This window comes from Xiphias gladius, chromosome 14 (genome assembly GCF_016859285.1).
Source record: "Xiphias gladius isolate SHS-SW01 ecotype Sanya breed wild chromosome 14, ASM1685928v1, whole genome shotgun sequence".
Classification (NCBI taxonomy): domain Eukaryota; kingdom Metazoa; phylum Chordata; class Actinopteri; order Istiophoriformes; family Xiphiidae; genus Xiphias; species Xiphias gladius.
Genome location: NC_053413.1, coordinates 25,594,761 through 25,609,380, shown reverse-complemented (window position 1 = coordinate 25,609,380; position 14,620 = coordinate 25,594,761). Strand labels below are relative to the sequence as shown.

The 14,620-nt window shown below is 42.6% G+C and overlaps 1 protein-coding gene across 1 annotated transcript in view; it reads left to right on the top strand.

The window, feature by feature from the left end:
• LOC120799458 (receptor-type tyrosine-protein phosphatase N2-like) overlaps positions 1-14,620 on the top strand; it is a 218,019-nt gene that overhangs the window by 55,473 nt on the left and 147,926 nt on the right. Inside the window, exon 9 of the mRNA XM_040144688.1 lies at positions 1,153-1,526. Coding sequence (XP_040000622.1) covers positions 1,153-1,526 — 374 coding nt within the window. The remainder of the gene's footprint in view (positions 1-1,152; positions 1,527-14,620) is intronic.

Here is a 14,620-nt window from a genome sequence, read left to right as displayed (position 1 = left end):
TGTTACAATTGGTTATTTTGCCTTTGCAACAGTCAAAAAACCCAAATGTAGAGAATAAAAATTAAATAAAAAAACATCACAAGTGAGAAGCTGTAAGCAGCAAATATTTGGTGGACTACGTGGCCAAAAATATATGGACACCTGAACATTACACCCCGGGGTGATCTTTCTGTCAGTCCAAAACCATGAGCATTAATCTGCTGCTTTTTCTCAGTCTCCACTCTTCTGCTTTCAGTCTTTCAAACCAGATGTTGGAACCCGGCTGTGGGGATTTGTTCCCATTCAGCCACAAGAGCATTAGTGAGGTCTAACACTGATATTAGGTGCTAAGGTCTGGATCGCAGTCGGCGTCCAGTTCATCCCAAAGGTGCTGAACAGGAAAAAACAATTCTTAATGGCCCTGGCCCTGTGTACGGGACCTCTGTCATGTTGAGAGGAAAGGAACTTCCCCAAACTGCTGACACAGAGCTGGAAGCAATTTGTTGTCTAAGGTGTCACTGAATGCTGTAGGATTAAGATTTGTCTTCATTGGAGCTAAGAGACTGAGCCCAACCCGTGAAAAAAAAAAACAACCAGACAGACAAACAAACGAAAAAAAACAGAAGTATGTGGACAGAAATTTGTTACTGGCAATGCAAACCCACACAGGTGATTTCCCTTATTCTGGCTGATCAGACGTCTGCTTAGTCGTAAATGATGTGATTTCACCAAACACTTTGAGCAAACGGGAATGACAACGGCTTGCCCGCTTTAACGGGTGCAACAAGGGGGATGTCGATCAAGCCCAGCAGGTACACACACCCACACACACAGTACTGAGATGAGGTCTAATCAGGCACAATGAATGAAAACACCTGTGTGTGGCCGCTTTGAAAGATTAAAACGGACCTTAGAAGGTAGCGCATTTAAAAAAAAAGTTTACACCTAGAATTCTGTACAGGATCAGAAAATAATGAGCTGGGGTGTCTGTCTAAAACCACGTTTTTCTCCCATTAAAAAGAAATTGCCGGATTTTGAGATTTTAAAGTGCCAATTTTAAGAGTTGCGGTTTGCCGAAATGGAAACAAGGTTGTTTCTGGTTCGAATGTTTGTATTTTCAGTTTTATTGGTTTACCTTCTCACTCAGAATATTTGTTTGACTTTTTTTTTCAGGCCGAGAGTGGAAGTCTTGTCACCAAACTTCTTGCCTACCTGGACAAAACTTCCCTCAGCGCCTCTCCTTCAGTGAGAAACCGCAACGACGTCGCCGTGCAGACACCCATTGGCCAACAGGTGGGGCTGGAGAACGTCCAGAGTCGGACCAGCGAGGCAGGAGTAACGGTGCAGAAGAAGGACGCCACCCAGTCCGTGGAGGAGGTGTCGGAGGTGGAGGGCTGGATCAAGGAGGTGGCGCCCCCTCCTGCTTCACTTGTGTACGAGGAGCCGCACAAAAAGATGATGAATGTTCCCGAACTTCAACTGGACGTCAAAGACGGCAGGAAGAAGGCTGACGATGACGTCTTTGGCTACGTCATCACTGACACAGAGTGAGTACAAAGCTACTGACATAGAAGTGATACAGAGGAAGTACGGAAGAAATATTAGTAAAAGCTTGAACAACACTGGAATTTTGAGGTCAATACTGATATGACACCGTTGAAAAAATCTGATATATCTGATTATCAATAGCTTATAACATAAACAAACATTTTTGATAAGGATCCTCTGATTTTGCTTATTAAAGAAACGAGTAGGACAACCCAAACCCTAAATTATAGCAAATTTGTCTCTGGGATTTCCGCCCGGCACTTTCTTGTTATCTATCTGTCGACATTCACTCACAATATTTAGTGGACAAAATACTAGGAAGTCCTCTTAGTATAATGTAATACAAATCAACAGCAGCACAAACTACAGAAGCCTTAAAAATGATCGTAAAGTTGAATCAAGGCGTTTCTGAAACAGTTTCAACACAAACCGAACCGTATAACCTACATGAATGTAGGATTTACTGCAGAGCCGTTGTATTGGGCTGCATTAGTTTTAGCCAGATGCATTAACTGTGATAAGCTCATTTTGGCCAATAACATTGACTGGCTGTTTTTCTCGGTCGGGCTGTAATATTGCTGCGTACGTATTAATTCCAAATTCAGACATTAGATGTGTTGATACTTTATCGTATTGGATGCCTGGCCAATAATTGTGGAGTATTCTTGCGTTGACAGATATTTAATGACGTTTACTTACGAGGAATACCAATCACCAACATGAGGGAATGATCTCTGTGTTTGAAAGATCAAATAATCAGTTTGGGCATTTGTTTTCATAACTCCGCGTGTCTCACTATGGACCTGAGAGTTATGGTGGGAAGGGGAGATAGAATAAATGAATCAATAAGTAAAAACAATCCCATCTTTTCCCTTTATACTTCTCATGGAGCCTACGTGACTTTTTTAATGGAGATCCGAGCTGTTGTTAATTTAAAGGATAGACTCAGTGGCGCTTTTTTCTATACGATGCATTTCCTTTTGCCTTTGTTTTGAACAATTCGCAGCAACGGCCAATGTTTTGTTCTCACAGTAATGGAGGCAGGAAATGTGTTTTCCAGGTGAATACAAATCCTCCGTTTCCTTGTTGTTGTTGACAGCGACCATCGAGGCAAAATCTAGTTCCTCATACATCAAGAAACAGGTGAACCAGACTTTCATACAGAGGCAGTTGATTAAACATTACCCAGGACACTGCAGGTCATCTCTTCCCTTCATTGTCATTCACACAAAGGGCAGATTTATTTTCATAAAGATTTCTCCGATCCCCAGTTTGAGATTGAGGTCCTGGGAACAGTAACAGGTGTAGTTCTGGCTCAAAGCCTTTGTGGCATGTCCCTTTCTTTCTCTGTTACTGAATGCCTCCGTTAGTCGTCACTCAGAGCCAGAGAGCAGAAAAAGTCATAAATGTTACTTTATGGAGGGAAACATCGGTGTGATGTTGTTGGTAAGGTCACATTTCAATATGTTGAATGATGGGAAGTCGTTCACCAGCCCGGTGTGCTGGTGTGAGTCTTTTTTCCTTGAACCTTCTTTACATTACTGAAACCTCCATCCTCAGAAACCGTTAAGGTATGAAAAGAAGTTGAAATTTCTTCTCGCTGTGGTCCGCAAAAGCTATGTTCAGTCAGTCAGGATGAATCATTCCTCTATACCCTACACTACAAAGCAGCATACAGTATCACAGCTGTACTGGAATTCCAATCATACAGGTGTCAGTGTTTTTAAACCAACAGCTGCAGCGGCAGGAACATAAAGCTTTAATGTCGAAAGATTTTTTCTGCCTGACGTAGATAAATGTCTGAACCAAACTACTTGGCTTATCTTAATAAAAGCTGGTAATTTGCAGACGTAAAAGAGCTCAAATTAAGCCAGAAATTCGGATTTATAGTTGCATTTTTTGTAGGAAAAATGTTTGAAGGAGGGATATTCTTGCATGTTTGTGACGAATGCTTCTACTGCATTTACCTTAATAGTGTTGATGACGTTTTTTTTTTCACCAAAGGCTGTGTGTATATATATATATATATATATATATATGTATGTATGTATGTATATATACACAAACACACTGTAAAAGTGTTAAAACTTTGGCAGAAAATGGTGTGCTCATATAGGACAATGTAGCTCATAGTAAGAAGTACACTGAGAAAAAAGGTTTTCAGGGCCTTTTAAGACACCGTCTATCAGGGTGGGAGATGCTCTTTAAATTGGACACTGAGTGTAGCAGTAGTATTTCCAAGATCAGACACACCTCAACCTTTTTTTTTTAATATGTTGTTAGAAATTATTACGTGGAAGCTCTGCTCCCGCTGGGTAGCAAATAAAAGGCATTTTTTTTTCTTTTTATACGTTTAAGCTTGGAAAAATCCTCAGTCAGCAGAAGCTACAGTAAGTGATACAGCATTTCTGACAGATACCAATACGCCGAGCTACAACTCCTGTAACTCCATGAAACCGGCTCAGACAATGGGTCGCTCTGATCATGGGTGAACTGGAAGGTTTAAGATGCCCGCAGTCACTTTTGCTGATGTCAGTCTTTAGTGTACTCAGCAGATTCCTCTCTAAGCCTTTACAGTGACTCTTCAAAGTGTCTCTTGACATCTCCGTGAGATCGATGAACTTCAAAAGAACACCAAAGTTGTCCTTGACAGTTCACATCATGTCAAAACTCATCCTTGAGAGAGTTAAGTACAGCATTGACCACAACATGGAAAAATTCAAGACTTTGAAGCCAGAAAGAAAAAGACTCTTCATCTGCCTCATAAAAGAAGAGCCTCCTTGTGACACGAGGCTTCTTCTGTACCTGGGTAGCCTCCCTATCCACATCTTTTCACACGTCTCTTGTTGATGGTTGAGCAATGACAAAACCTAAAACCCTTGACCGTGTGAAAGACACTTTGACCGTGTGGTTTACAGCCAAAGCTGATGGAGAGCTTGATTACCCAGTTGACCTGGTTAGATTGTCATACTGACCTAGACCACAGACCTGCAGCCTGTCAACAAGAGCCTGGATTACACAAACTGTCTCCAGCTCTACCTAAACCAGCTCTGATTTGCGCTGCATGGTCCCAGACCGCTGCGTTCTCCTCGGTGTGGCGCTGTGATCTGACAGTAAGGGGAACGTGGGTTCTTCAAAATTGTCCATTTTGGAGTCTCTCCATAAAAGAATGAAGGCGCCTGCAGATAAAAACAATCCAACAATATCTCTATCCTAACAACAAGAAGAAGAAGAACACAGTTTATACATGAGACATAGCTCTCAAGTGCCCTGGATAAAGTTGCCAAAAACAAATAATTCTTAAAAATCAAAAGAATAAAATGGTGTGGACAAACAAAAAATGTAAAATACATATATTATTAATAAAATTAAATAGTTAATTAATATTAAGTAAGAATATAGAATTTCAAAAATACTAAATTTAGTCAAACCCAGATTAAAAAAGTAAGTCCTCAGCTGTTTCTGTGAAAAACCATTTTTAGGCCAATTTTATTAATTTGGTTTTATGATCTCATGTGTGTAATGTACAGTATGACTACTTCATTTTTTATTTCTAATAAAAATACGAACAGGATGATAGAATACAGTTATGTTTGACTTTTTGATAAATCATAGCTTTGAGCGAGATATGAAGGACATGGGATTTTTAATTATTTCCTAAATTGCCCATAGAGGAGTGAAGGATCCTCTCTTCTCAAACCCAGGTTCCGTGGTTATAGAAATATAAAACACAAGCACGGGTGCAGGACTGCAGGTGTAACCAGAGAGATTAGATGCAAAGTTCTGACATTTTGGTGCCGTGGCAGGAGGTGAAGGCTGATAACAGGAACCTACCAGCAGTTTCAGTGCATCGCCCCCCCCCCCCCGTGGCCTGTGGGGAGGAGGCAGAAGACAGGGTGATTCATCACAGCTGGAGGAAAACACCTGCTCCCCAACACAACACTTTAACCCTTCAACCCATAAATGCTTTTTCCATGCACATTACTGTTGTGATTTGCATCTAAAAAACCTATTTAAAATGGAAAAACTCTAATATTACAAAATCTCTAAAATACAATTAGTTCACTCAATCAGCACACTCAGCTTTTAATGGATTTTGCTCCTTAATTAGTCTAATTGATGAAGAGGGCGTACGGGGCATGTTTATTTTTTTTCTTTTGTTTTTTTCTTTTTTTTCTATAATTTCATAAGTGAATAATAATCTATAATTATGTACTTTTTTTAAACAACATTTACCTACAATCCCTCTGGATTTGTTACCTTCGCCTGAACATTTTGTTTCCCAATTTTATATTCAATGCACTCTACCAGTATTTAGTTTCACCGGTAGTTTTTTTTAACTTCTAAACAGTACGGCCACATGCACTACATACGTGTCATGGCTAGATACGGTGTCAAAGTTCATGTTTAATTTACCTTTAACCTGTAAAACTACAAGTTAAATTAAAGATTAATATAAAACAGGAAAACCTTTTCAAACCAAGTGTGCTTTTTCAAAGAGGTGAAATATTTGCTATTCGTTTTCCTTGTACCTACTGTATGTGAATGTATTTCCTGAAAAGGTCTGCCATAGCAGCAGTAGTGGCAGCTTGGTAATGTCACAACGAAGCGTCTGCAGAATAGTGGTGATTGCAAATTGGCTGCATCTTTACTGGAGGCATTCTCCTCAGTCATCATTATTGCTGATTAGACTTAGCTAAGAAAGCCTATTTTCACCGCCACGTATTCGCCGGTGGGTAGCTCGGTGAGCAAGGATCGCTGGAGAGGCCCTGTGGGCAGGAGGGGTCTTTGATGTCGGAAGAAACGGTCCCTCTTTTGTTGGCTGAAACCTCTGGCTTTCCAACAGTCCTCTCCTCAGGCACGTCTGTTCCCAAAGAACAGGAATCAGGTTCGTGTTTGACAGTCTGCAGCAACTGAACTCTACCGGGACACTGTCCTCACCAGGAGGACAACAGCGTTGGTTGGTTATTTGATTAATCACTTAAAACAGTGACTGTCTGTATGATTTCCTGACAGGTGAATTATGAGGTCACAGGAATAGCAACCGTCCAATCCAGAAAATAAAATAAATGAAATAGGTGATGTTGGAAGTCCGGTGGCTTAGCGACTGCTTGTGGTTGGTGGAGCACGCTTTATGTTAGCTTCCTCCATTTTCGGACTCTTCATTCCCTCGAAGGTGAGCAAAGATGGGGGGTTGCATTTGCGAGACAAACCTTACCCAAGGCTGAGCTCCGTGACAGCAACGTGCAAATTTATCCGACCCCTCAAGCGAATTTACAGATTACTGCGACGCTACCAACATGGATTGATTTTGATTAGGATTAGGAAGGAGGTTCACATGAGTGTGTGTGTGTACGAAATGGTTGATTTTGACACCGGAGATTGAGGGCGAAGAGTCTAGGCCTGCTAGCAGCTCTGTTAGGCTGTACGTAGGCTCGATGTTAATGTGCTGACATTTAGCAGGTATAGAGTTTTACTATATTCATCATAGTTTAGTGTGTTAGCGCTCTAGTATTTGCCAATATAATAATTCATTAGTTCTGCAGCTATTTGGTCGTTAACCAAAGTACTGGACAAAGTGACGTTTTGACCTGATGATGGCACTAAAGGAAAAGTCAGGGGATCGCAGAAGTTATCACAGTTCGATTCAAGTTATTCAATTCATTCATTGGAGGAGAAGTCAAGGGGAAACAACTCAGTAGGCTAAAACCATCTGGGGACCATGAACTGTGACTCACTCTTGGTTGTTTGTGTATTATTGAAAGAAGGTTCCCACTCACTGCCTTTGCAACAAAGGTCGTTTCAGCTACTCTTGTTGTTCGAAGGTTTGTAGACGCTGCAGGTATTCATGACCTGCGTAGCAATGCGCTTGGTTTTGCTGCTTTACATTGCAAGAGACTCTGGACAGTACAGGCTTTTGTTTTGTTAGCAGCTGTCCTTCTGGTGAAAATAGGAGAAAACGAATCCATAGCCGCTCTCTGTATGAGAAAAAAAAAATCCTGCTGTTTCAGGCTGTCGTATCTGAAAGGGATCACAAACCAGCGTGCTGTATGCTGCAGAGCTAATGCGAATGCTGCTGTGAGGTCCGCGGTGCAGCTATCCGCCCTCAGGATCCGGCCTGCAGGCGGGCAGAGTGATCACTGGTGTCAGAACTGAAGCAGCTGCTCTGCGCCGCGGAGGGCTGACTCATTCTGTGGGCTGTTCAGGGTGCTGTCTGCTCTCCAGGCTGAGCAAGTGGGAGAAAAATCACTGGCTGTCAGGGACTTTTCAGACATAGACAATCCAGTTTTTTATAAACCGTGATTCAACCAGAGTCGGCCGTCTTCTCTTCTTATGAGAAAGGAAGTTAAAGCTAGAAACCTTGGGATTTTCAGTATATAAAGCCCCATTTTTGATGCTATTTATTGCCATCTTTCAATGTTTTTACATTCAGTAGTTACCTCTTTATAGAAGGTATCGTTGTGCCGGCCGTTCCCATGAAAGATTTTTATAAATATATATATATATGTACACAAGGGATTCATTGGACATAATGCATACCTGTACTGGACAGGCAAAAACTGGTGCCAGGTTCATGGAAGAGGAAGCACAGCTGTTGTTGACTGTCTTCTCGTCTTCTTTATTAATAATCACGGTGCGTTTACTGCCCCCAGTGGTCGATTCGTGCGTCGTTTTGAATGTGACTGTGGGAGCTGTATTATTAAAACCCTTGTGTCGCCAAATCAACCAGCACTTTTATGTTTTATGACAAACATAGGCAGAGAAACTTCTGGAACATACGGTATGTTTTTCAACTTCCAAATACTACTTGTCCTTTAAACTTACATTTAATTTCCGTTTCTGTGTAAACATGACGTCTTCACTGACTCTTAATCCAAATGACAGGAAAAAAAAAAAATCTTCTGACTTTAATGCTGTCGAGAAAATCCGGTGAGTGCTAAGCAACAAAGATGGAGAAACAAAGAAGCAGACAGCTGCCAATTCCCATCATTAAATATGTTTAAAAAAGTGAGCGATTTGCACGATTTTCCGGAAAGTCTCTTCCCGTTTTCCTCCCCGTCTTCACTGGGAAGGAATTTTCGTTCACTGAATCTATTTCGTTTAGTCTGGATTCTCCTATTCAGGCAATGTCTACACACAGGTCACACTCACATGTCATCTACGTTAGACAACAGTTTATGGTTTATCTCTAGCCTAATTGTTTAGACACATCTGCTCCCCTCCCGCCAGCGGTAACCATGGCGACCGCGGCCGTGGTACGGATCCTTGCGCCTGCAGTAGTAGAGACGGGAGAGCCAGAGACTCTGTATCTGAATTCAGCAGAGGGAGCTGAGCGGAGGTCAGACGAGTCCACAGCAGATAAGAAGCAATTAGCTTGGAGTTCGGGTATTGAGCTTTAACCGTGGGCTTCCAGCGCACACACACACACGCACACGCACACGCACACACGCACATGCACACGCACGCACACACGCACGCACACACACACACACACACACACACACACACACACACACACACACACACACAAACACACCCATCCTGCTTGCACTATGCATGTACCGAAGCTTATTTCATTGACTACTTAATTCACTCTTCCTCCATTTCTCTGCCATTTTTCTTCACAGTTCGGTGAGACTTTATTGAGTTTCTAAATGTAGTTGTTACTTTACGTGAATACTCGCAGTAAGATGTACCAAAGTATGAGGTCCTGATATTGAAGAAGGGATTTTGCTGTCGTTCAGCGACCTTGCATCATAGTCTTGGGGCTATTCTAGAATAGAGGAAAGGATGTGAGGAAAGATATGGCGGACAGAGAGAGAGGAGGAAAGAAGGCAAGTATAGAAAGGAAGGAAGACAGGGATTCAGATGTTCAAATGTTTATTGGACAACAGCTCATGTGGGATGTAAAATTAGACTCTCGTCTGCCGAGTAACCAGTGACTCCAGCTGTCAGATAAACGCAGTTGAGAAAAAAAAAAATCCCGAATGTTGTAACGTACAAACTCTTCCAAAGTGGGACTGCTCAAGTAAAGGAACCACAAACCTGTACTCAAGTTCCAGCCCTAAGAAATTTCTTTGATACAGTATACTACTAAAAAGGTTTATGCCAGACGCATTTTGAAGGAAAAATAATTGCTGCCTGGATCATGTTCACTGGCAATGTTTTTTTTTTCCCAGTCGACAAATTGTTACGGACTCATACCCCACAGATGTGGTTGTGAGGTGGATGGGGCGGATCTTGGTTCATCACAAACCGACCCGCGCAAGAGATTTGCTTAAGCAAATGCAATTTATCAAAACGAAAGCCGACACGAACAAGTAAAAGTCTGTGGAAATCAGCAGTGTTAGCTGAAGCTGGCGCTTGGATGCATGGAGTTGTTGGAGGTGCAACAGCAACAAGAATGATGCAGGGTGGAGCCCCCGAAGAGCCACGTCAGCCGCCGACCCCCCACGGTCAGAGGGGTGGTTCCCTGCGGTTGGCCAGGGCAGCCCATGAGTCAGCGGGAGGGACGTCACTCAAGCCGGTCCCCTAGAAGTGATGTTCCTATAATACTAATTAGCAACGGCAAAAATATTTTGAGAGAAGCATAACGCCACGCAGACAAGGCTTTTTTAAACACCATGCTGTAATCACACAAAAGAATTAAACAACAGATATTAACGAACATATCTGGCAATTTCTACATATGGACACTGATCACATCAGTAAAAAGCTGACTTATCCTTCATTTGTCTCCCTGCAGTATCCACTCGTAGCAACTGAAGCATTATTTGACTTTTTTGTGGTTATGTTTAAGCACTCGCAGCACTTGGTTAAGGTTTACAAGCCTCATTATTATGTTGATTTAAAGTAAAAACATAATACTGGTGGCGTCGTGTTTCTTTCCAGTATGTAAACGTAGTCATTTCTAGTGGACAGGGTTGTAGAGTGCTTGAGTTAAACTTAAAGAAAAAAGGTACTTAGCTGCTTAACATTTCTAACTGAGTTTTTTCTCTTTTTTTTTTTCCTGCACAAATACAAATGAACAGACTCTAAACGGGTTTCTGAACACAGTCAGCCGGAATCCTCAAACGGCATAAAGTAGTGTTCTACTACATTTCAAACAGTTTGAGCCGACACAAGAGGAAGCCATTTCTTTATCTGTGCAGGAACATGCACTGTAAACCAGACCGGCGCTAAATCAGGAGTCCCGGCGAAGTAGTTTTCTCCTCTTTCGGTTCCGGCCAGCCCACATCCACAAACACAACAGAGGTCATTCTCGCTGTGGAATACTGCCAAAGTCATTTCATTTGTTAAATGACTATACAGAGTTAGTGTGTAGGCACTTTGTCACTTCCTGTCAGCGCGCATTTAACAGCTTAAAGTGAGGGAGCGCGGAGCGGTGATAACAAACTTTCTGTCTACGACCTTCCTCACCTCTTCAGTATTCACCTCGCCACCAAACTGCACTTCCCACCTCTCCGCCTCTCACCTATCTGACCTCACCTGGGAGCTTTTGTGGAAAGAGTGGAGATTTTTCTTGTCCTTTTTTCTGGTCTCCCTTTCGGTCTTTTTATTTCATTATTTTCCAGACTTTTTCTTGTCTTCTGTCTTAGTTCAGTTTACATGTTTGACGTGACCCTGAGATGTCCAGAAATATTTAGTATCTCCTCGGATTTCTCTCCTTGATGCTAATCTTGTGTCCATTTGCTGTGTCTGCCATGTCTCAATATGTCCACCTGTCTTAAAAAGCGAAGGCAGGATCGGCTTCTGGAGAGAAATAGGTTGAATATGTTTTCGGCACAAGGTACAGGTTTAGTTATAAAACCTTCGCTTTATCACACCTTCGAATTTCAGAGATTTTCATTTGCCCACAAGTCTAATCGCAACAGATGCCGAACTTTAGTCGCACGAATGGAAGAAAAACTATTTTGCGTTTCGGTTTCGTTCAAAGTTACATTACATTGACAAGCAGAGAAAAATACCCCGCTGTATACAGTAGATAGATCATGGCTATTCAAATAAAAACCGAAAGTTTAGTAAAAAAGAAAATTCAAACAGCTGTGTGTTGGCATGTTCCTTTTGAGTGTCTTTGGGAGGATTTTCCATTAATTACTACTCTTTTTTTTTCACTGCCTCTGCCTTCTTCCCTGTCTTCCCTCGCTTCCTCCTCCCATCCCTTCCTTTTCTCTCTGTGCTCCTCTCTTCTCCTCTTCCTACCTGCCTCCTCGTCACCATTCCCCAGTGGGCTGCAGACGGACGAAGGCCTCCACCTGATGGAGATCCTGGCTCGCAGGGCCAAAATCCAGATGACCGACTTCGCCGAGCTCTCGTACGTATAGGCGCTTTTTATCCGTCAGTCACGCTCACACACACTCAGAAAAACACACAGTGCTCGCCCCTTCCTGTCTGGACTGAAAATCAACATCTAACCTAAAGCTTTTCTCCAGGTATACACCCGTCATTTGTCCAACTGTGCGGTGGAGTATCATTAAAACCGAAAACCTGCCCATTTACTGCGTTCGCTGCCGCTCTGAATAATCTATTGCTACTGAGAAATGTAGACGAGGCTGCACCTGCTCTGGCTAAAGATGCCAATAAATAAAACCTGTTCAGAACAGAGCCAGCGCACTGGAAGTGACAAATCTCACACCGTGCATGTATTTTCACAAGCATAAACCCAGCAGGATTAGTGGAGCATTTCCTTATTCAAATAAACGTCAGCCTGTCAGACATTCATCCACAGACAACCTATGCTGCAGAGCTCTTGTCATTGCAAAAATGTACGGATGTCAGCTTTAATAAATATGTCTTCAGTCTAAAACAAAAATCGTGATTCCAGTTAGGTCGAAACTCTGGAAGAGAAGACCCCCAGTGGGTCTGCACAATCCGCTAAGTTTGTTATTATAATAATAGAAAAATGCCCAGAAAATTCCAGCCTGTGTTAGGATCCAGAACTGGCAAACAAAGGAAAGAAAAAGAAAACAAAGTTAAAGCTGTTCAGGTGACTTTTTCGGTCCCTAGAGCGGAGCTGAGTCCTCACGATGTGAGTGGGCCAGGATTAGGTCAACACAGTCCGTAGTTAACCGGCGCACAGACACACAAGCACACACACAGGCAGTCAAAGCACCAGCAGTGGGGCAGCAGGCTAAAAATAAAAGCATTTGAATGCTTATAAAGTCCCTCTAAAACTCTCTGTGCCTTGTAATGTAACAGGACTCTGAACGTGCAGTCCTGCCAACTGTCAGTCGGCCAAGCCGTTAAATTAAATCAGGAATTACATTCGGAAAAAACTTCATCAGTGAAACTTTGGACTCAGACCAGAACCACGGCAGGAGCAGAGGTCTGTGGATGACTCATCGCCAGTGTCCACGGTGCAGCAGCCGTTTTCTACCTGTAGGCCCAAGTGGGCAGCAATTTTTTCTCAAAGGGCAAGCATCGCATACTGAGAGTCTCCAGATATCCCCCGTAGAAGACGAGCGGTGTCGCCTCATCCACGGCACGCCAGATCAGAGAGGGCAAACTGGTGGGATCAAAACCAAGATTTTCCACTGGCACAAGGCATTAAAATCAGAAGTGGGAAAAGGGAGAGAAAACATTGCCCTTTCAGAGTAGACATCCAAGGACGTCGCCTTATTTTCATTCTGTCAACATTTTTCCCTGCTCTGGGGGGCGATGAGACCTGTTTGTCCGCGTTATTGACATGTAGGAGTCGAGCCACCGCTGACTGCAATCATTTATTAATGAGAGTGAACTCTGCCTGAACCCTCTCTCTCTTTTTCTCTGTCTTTCTCCGTCTCTCGCTCACTCTCTGCTACAAATTTTTTCTCAGTCTTTGCCTCCATCTGTTTGGCAGTGTCTTCCTCTTCGTTACCTCTTCAGTCTGCTTCTTTCTTAGTTTGTCTCAAGCTATTTCTGTCCGCTCTCTCTGTCACTTTCAGTCTCTCCCTCCTTCTCTCCCCTTTGATAGTTGTTGCTATATTTCAGCCCCACAGGTGACTTTGCAGTTGGTTGTGAACAATTTTCAGTGTGGTGAGCTACAATAGCAAAACAAGTGCTACTGCAGTGGTTTGCATTTGAGCTGCTCGAAATTATAGCCAGTATACGGAAGGTATACGCCGGTCAGCCGCAACATTAAAGCCAGGTACCAGTTTTATTTATATATATGTATATATAAAACAGCCTGATTTGGAGGAAATCATTCTTTGCTTGAACAAGCCAAAAAGTTCAGGAAACACTGAGTCAGGCAGGGTGTAAATGAGACAACAGTTTATCCAGATTATGTAACTTGAAAGTGAGCATACCCAGAAGGTCGTTAATATTCTTTCCCTGCACAGGAAAACTCACAACAACAGCAAGTGTCATAGGTTAAAGTTGAGCCAGGTCTGGAACAACAGACTGTTTGGGTCAAAATTTTATCACTGACCTTTGTTTCCTCTTCCAAATGTGTGTGACTATAAAATAACTCGAGGTCTGGGATGATTCTTGCGACTGAATTCGCTTTAGCGACGTCGCCTTGTTCCCAAAAGCTCATCAAATACGTTGGTGAGTTCAATGAAATAAATACCGACGGTAATGAAACTCGAAATAAGACCAAGCTGTAATAAACTGGAATGAACCCCGAAGTCTTAAAGTAAAGCTGACTGCATGTCCGCGCCCATGTACCTCACACACACAAATACACGCCACCCCAGCCTGCTAATGCTAGTCCGCGCAGCACGTCCAAATTTCCAGGAAGTCAGTCAAACCCATGAAATAGAGCATCACAACTCGTCGCTCTGTCTTCCTCCTCCAGCTGTTTCGGTTTTCTTATAAACGAACCCGGAACAGTTTTTCTTCTTGTTTCCAATCACTCTCCTCCAAGGCCGACACTGGGACCGCTGTCATGCACCTGCTCATCAAAGCACAAGCACCTTTCCCCGCAAATGACTACAGCCATGCATGTTCCAAAGACCAGAACTAGTACTCGGATAGGGTAGAGTCAGCAAAGTACAGTCCCGCTTGAAATTATTGGCGCCCCTGAATTTTACGTACAGAATTTAGAAAATCTTTTATTATTTTATAATCGGAATAGTCAATAAAATGTCCACGATTACTGAACTAAAACAAA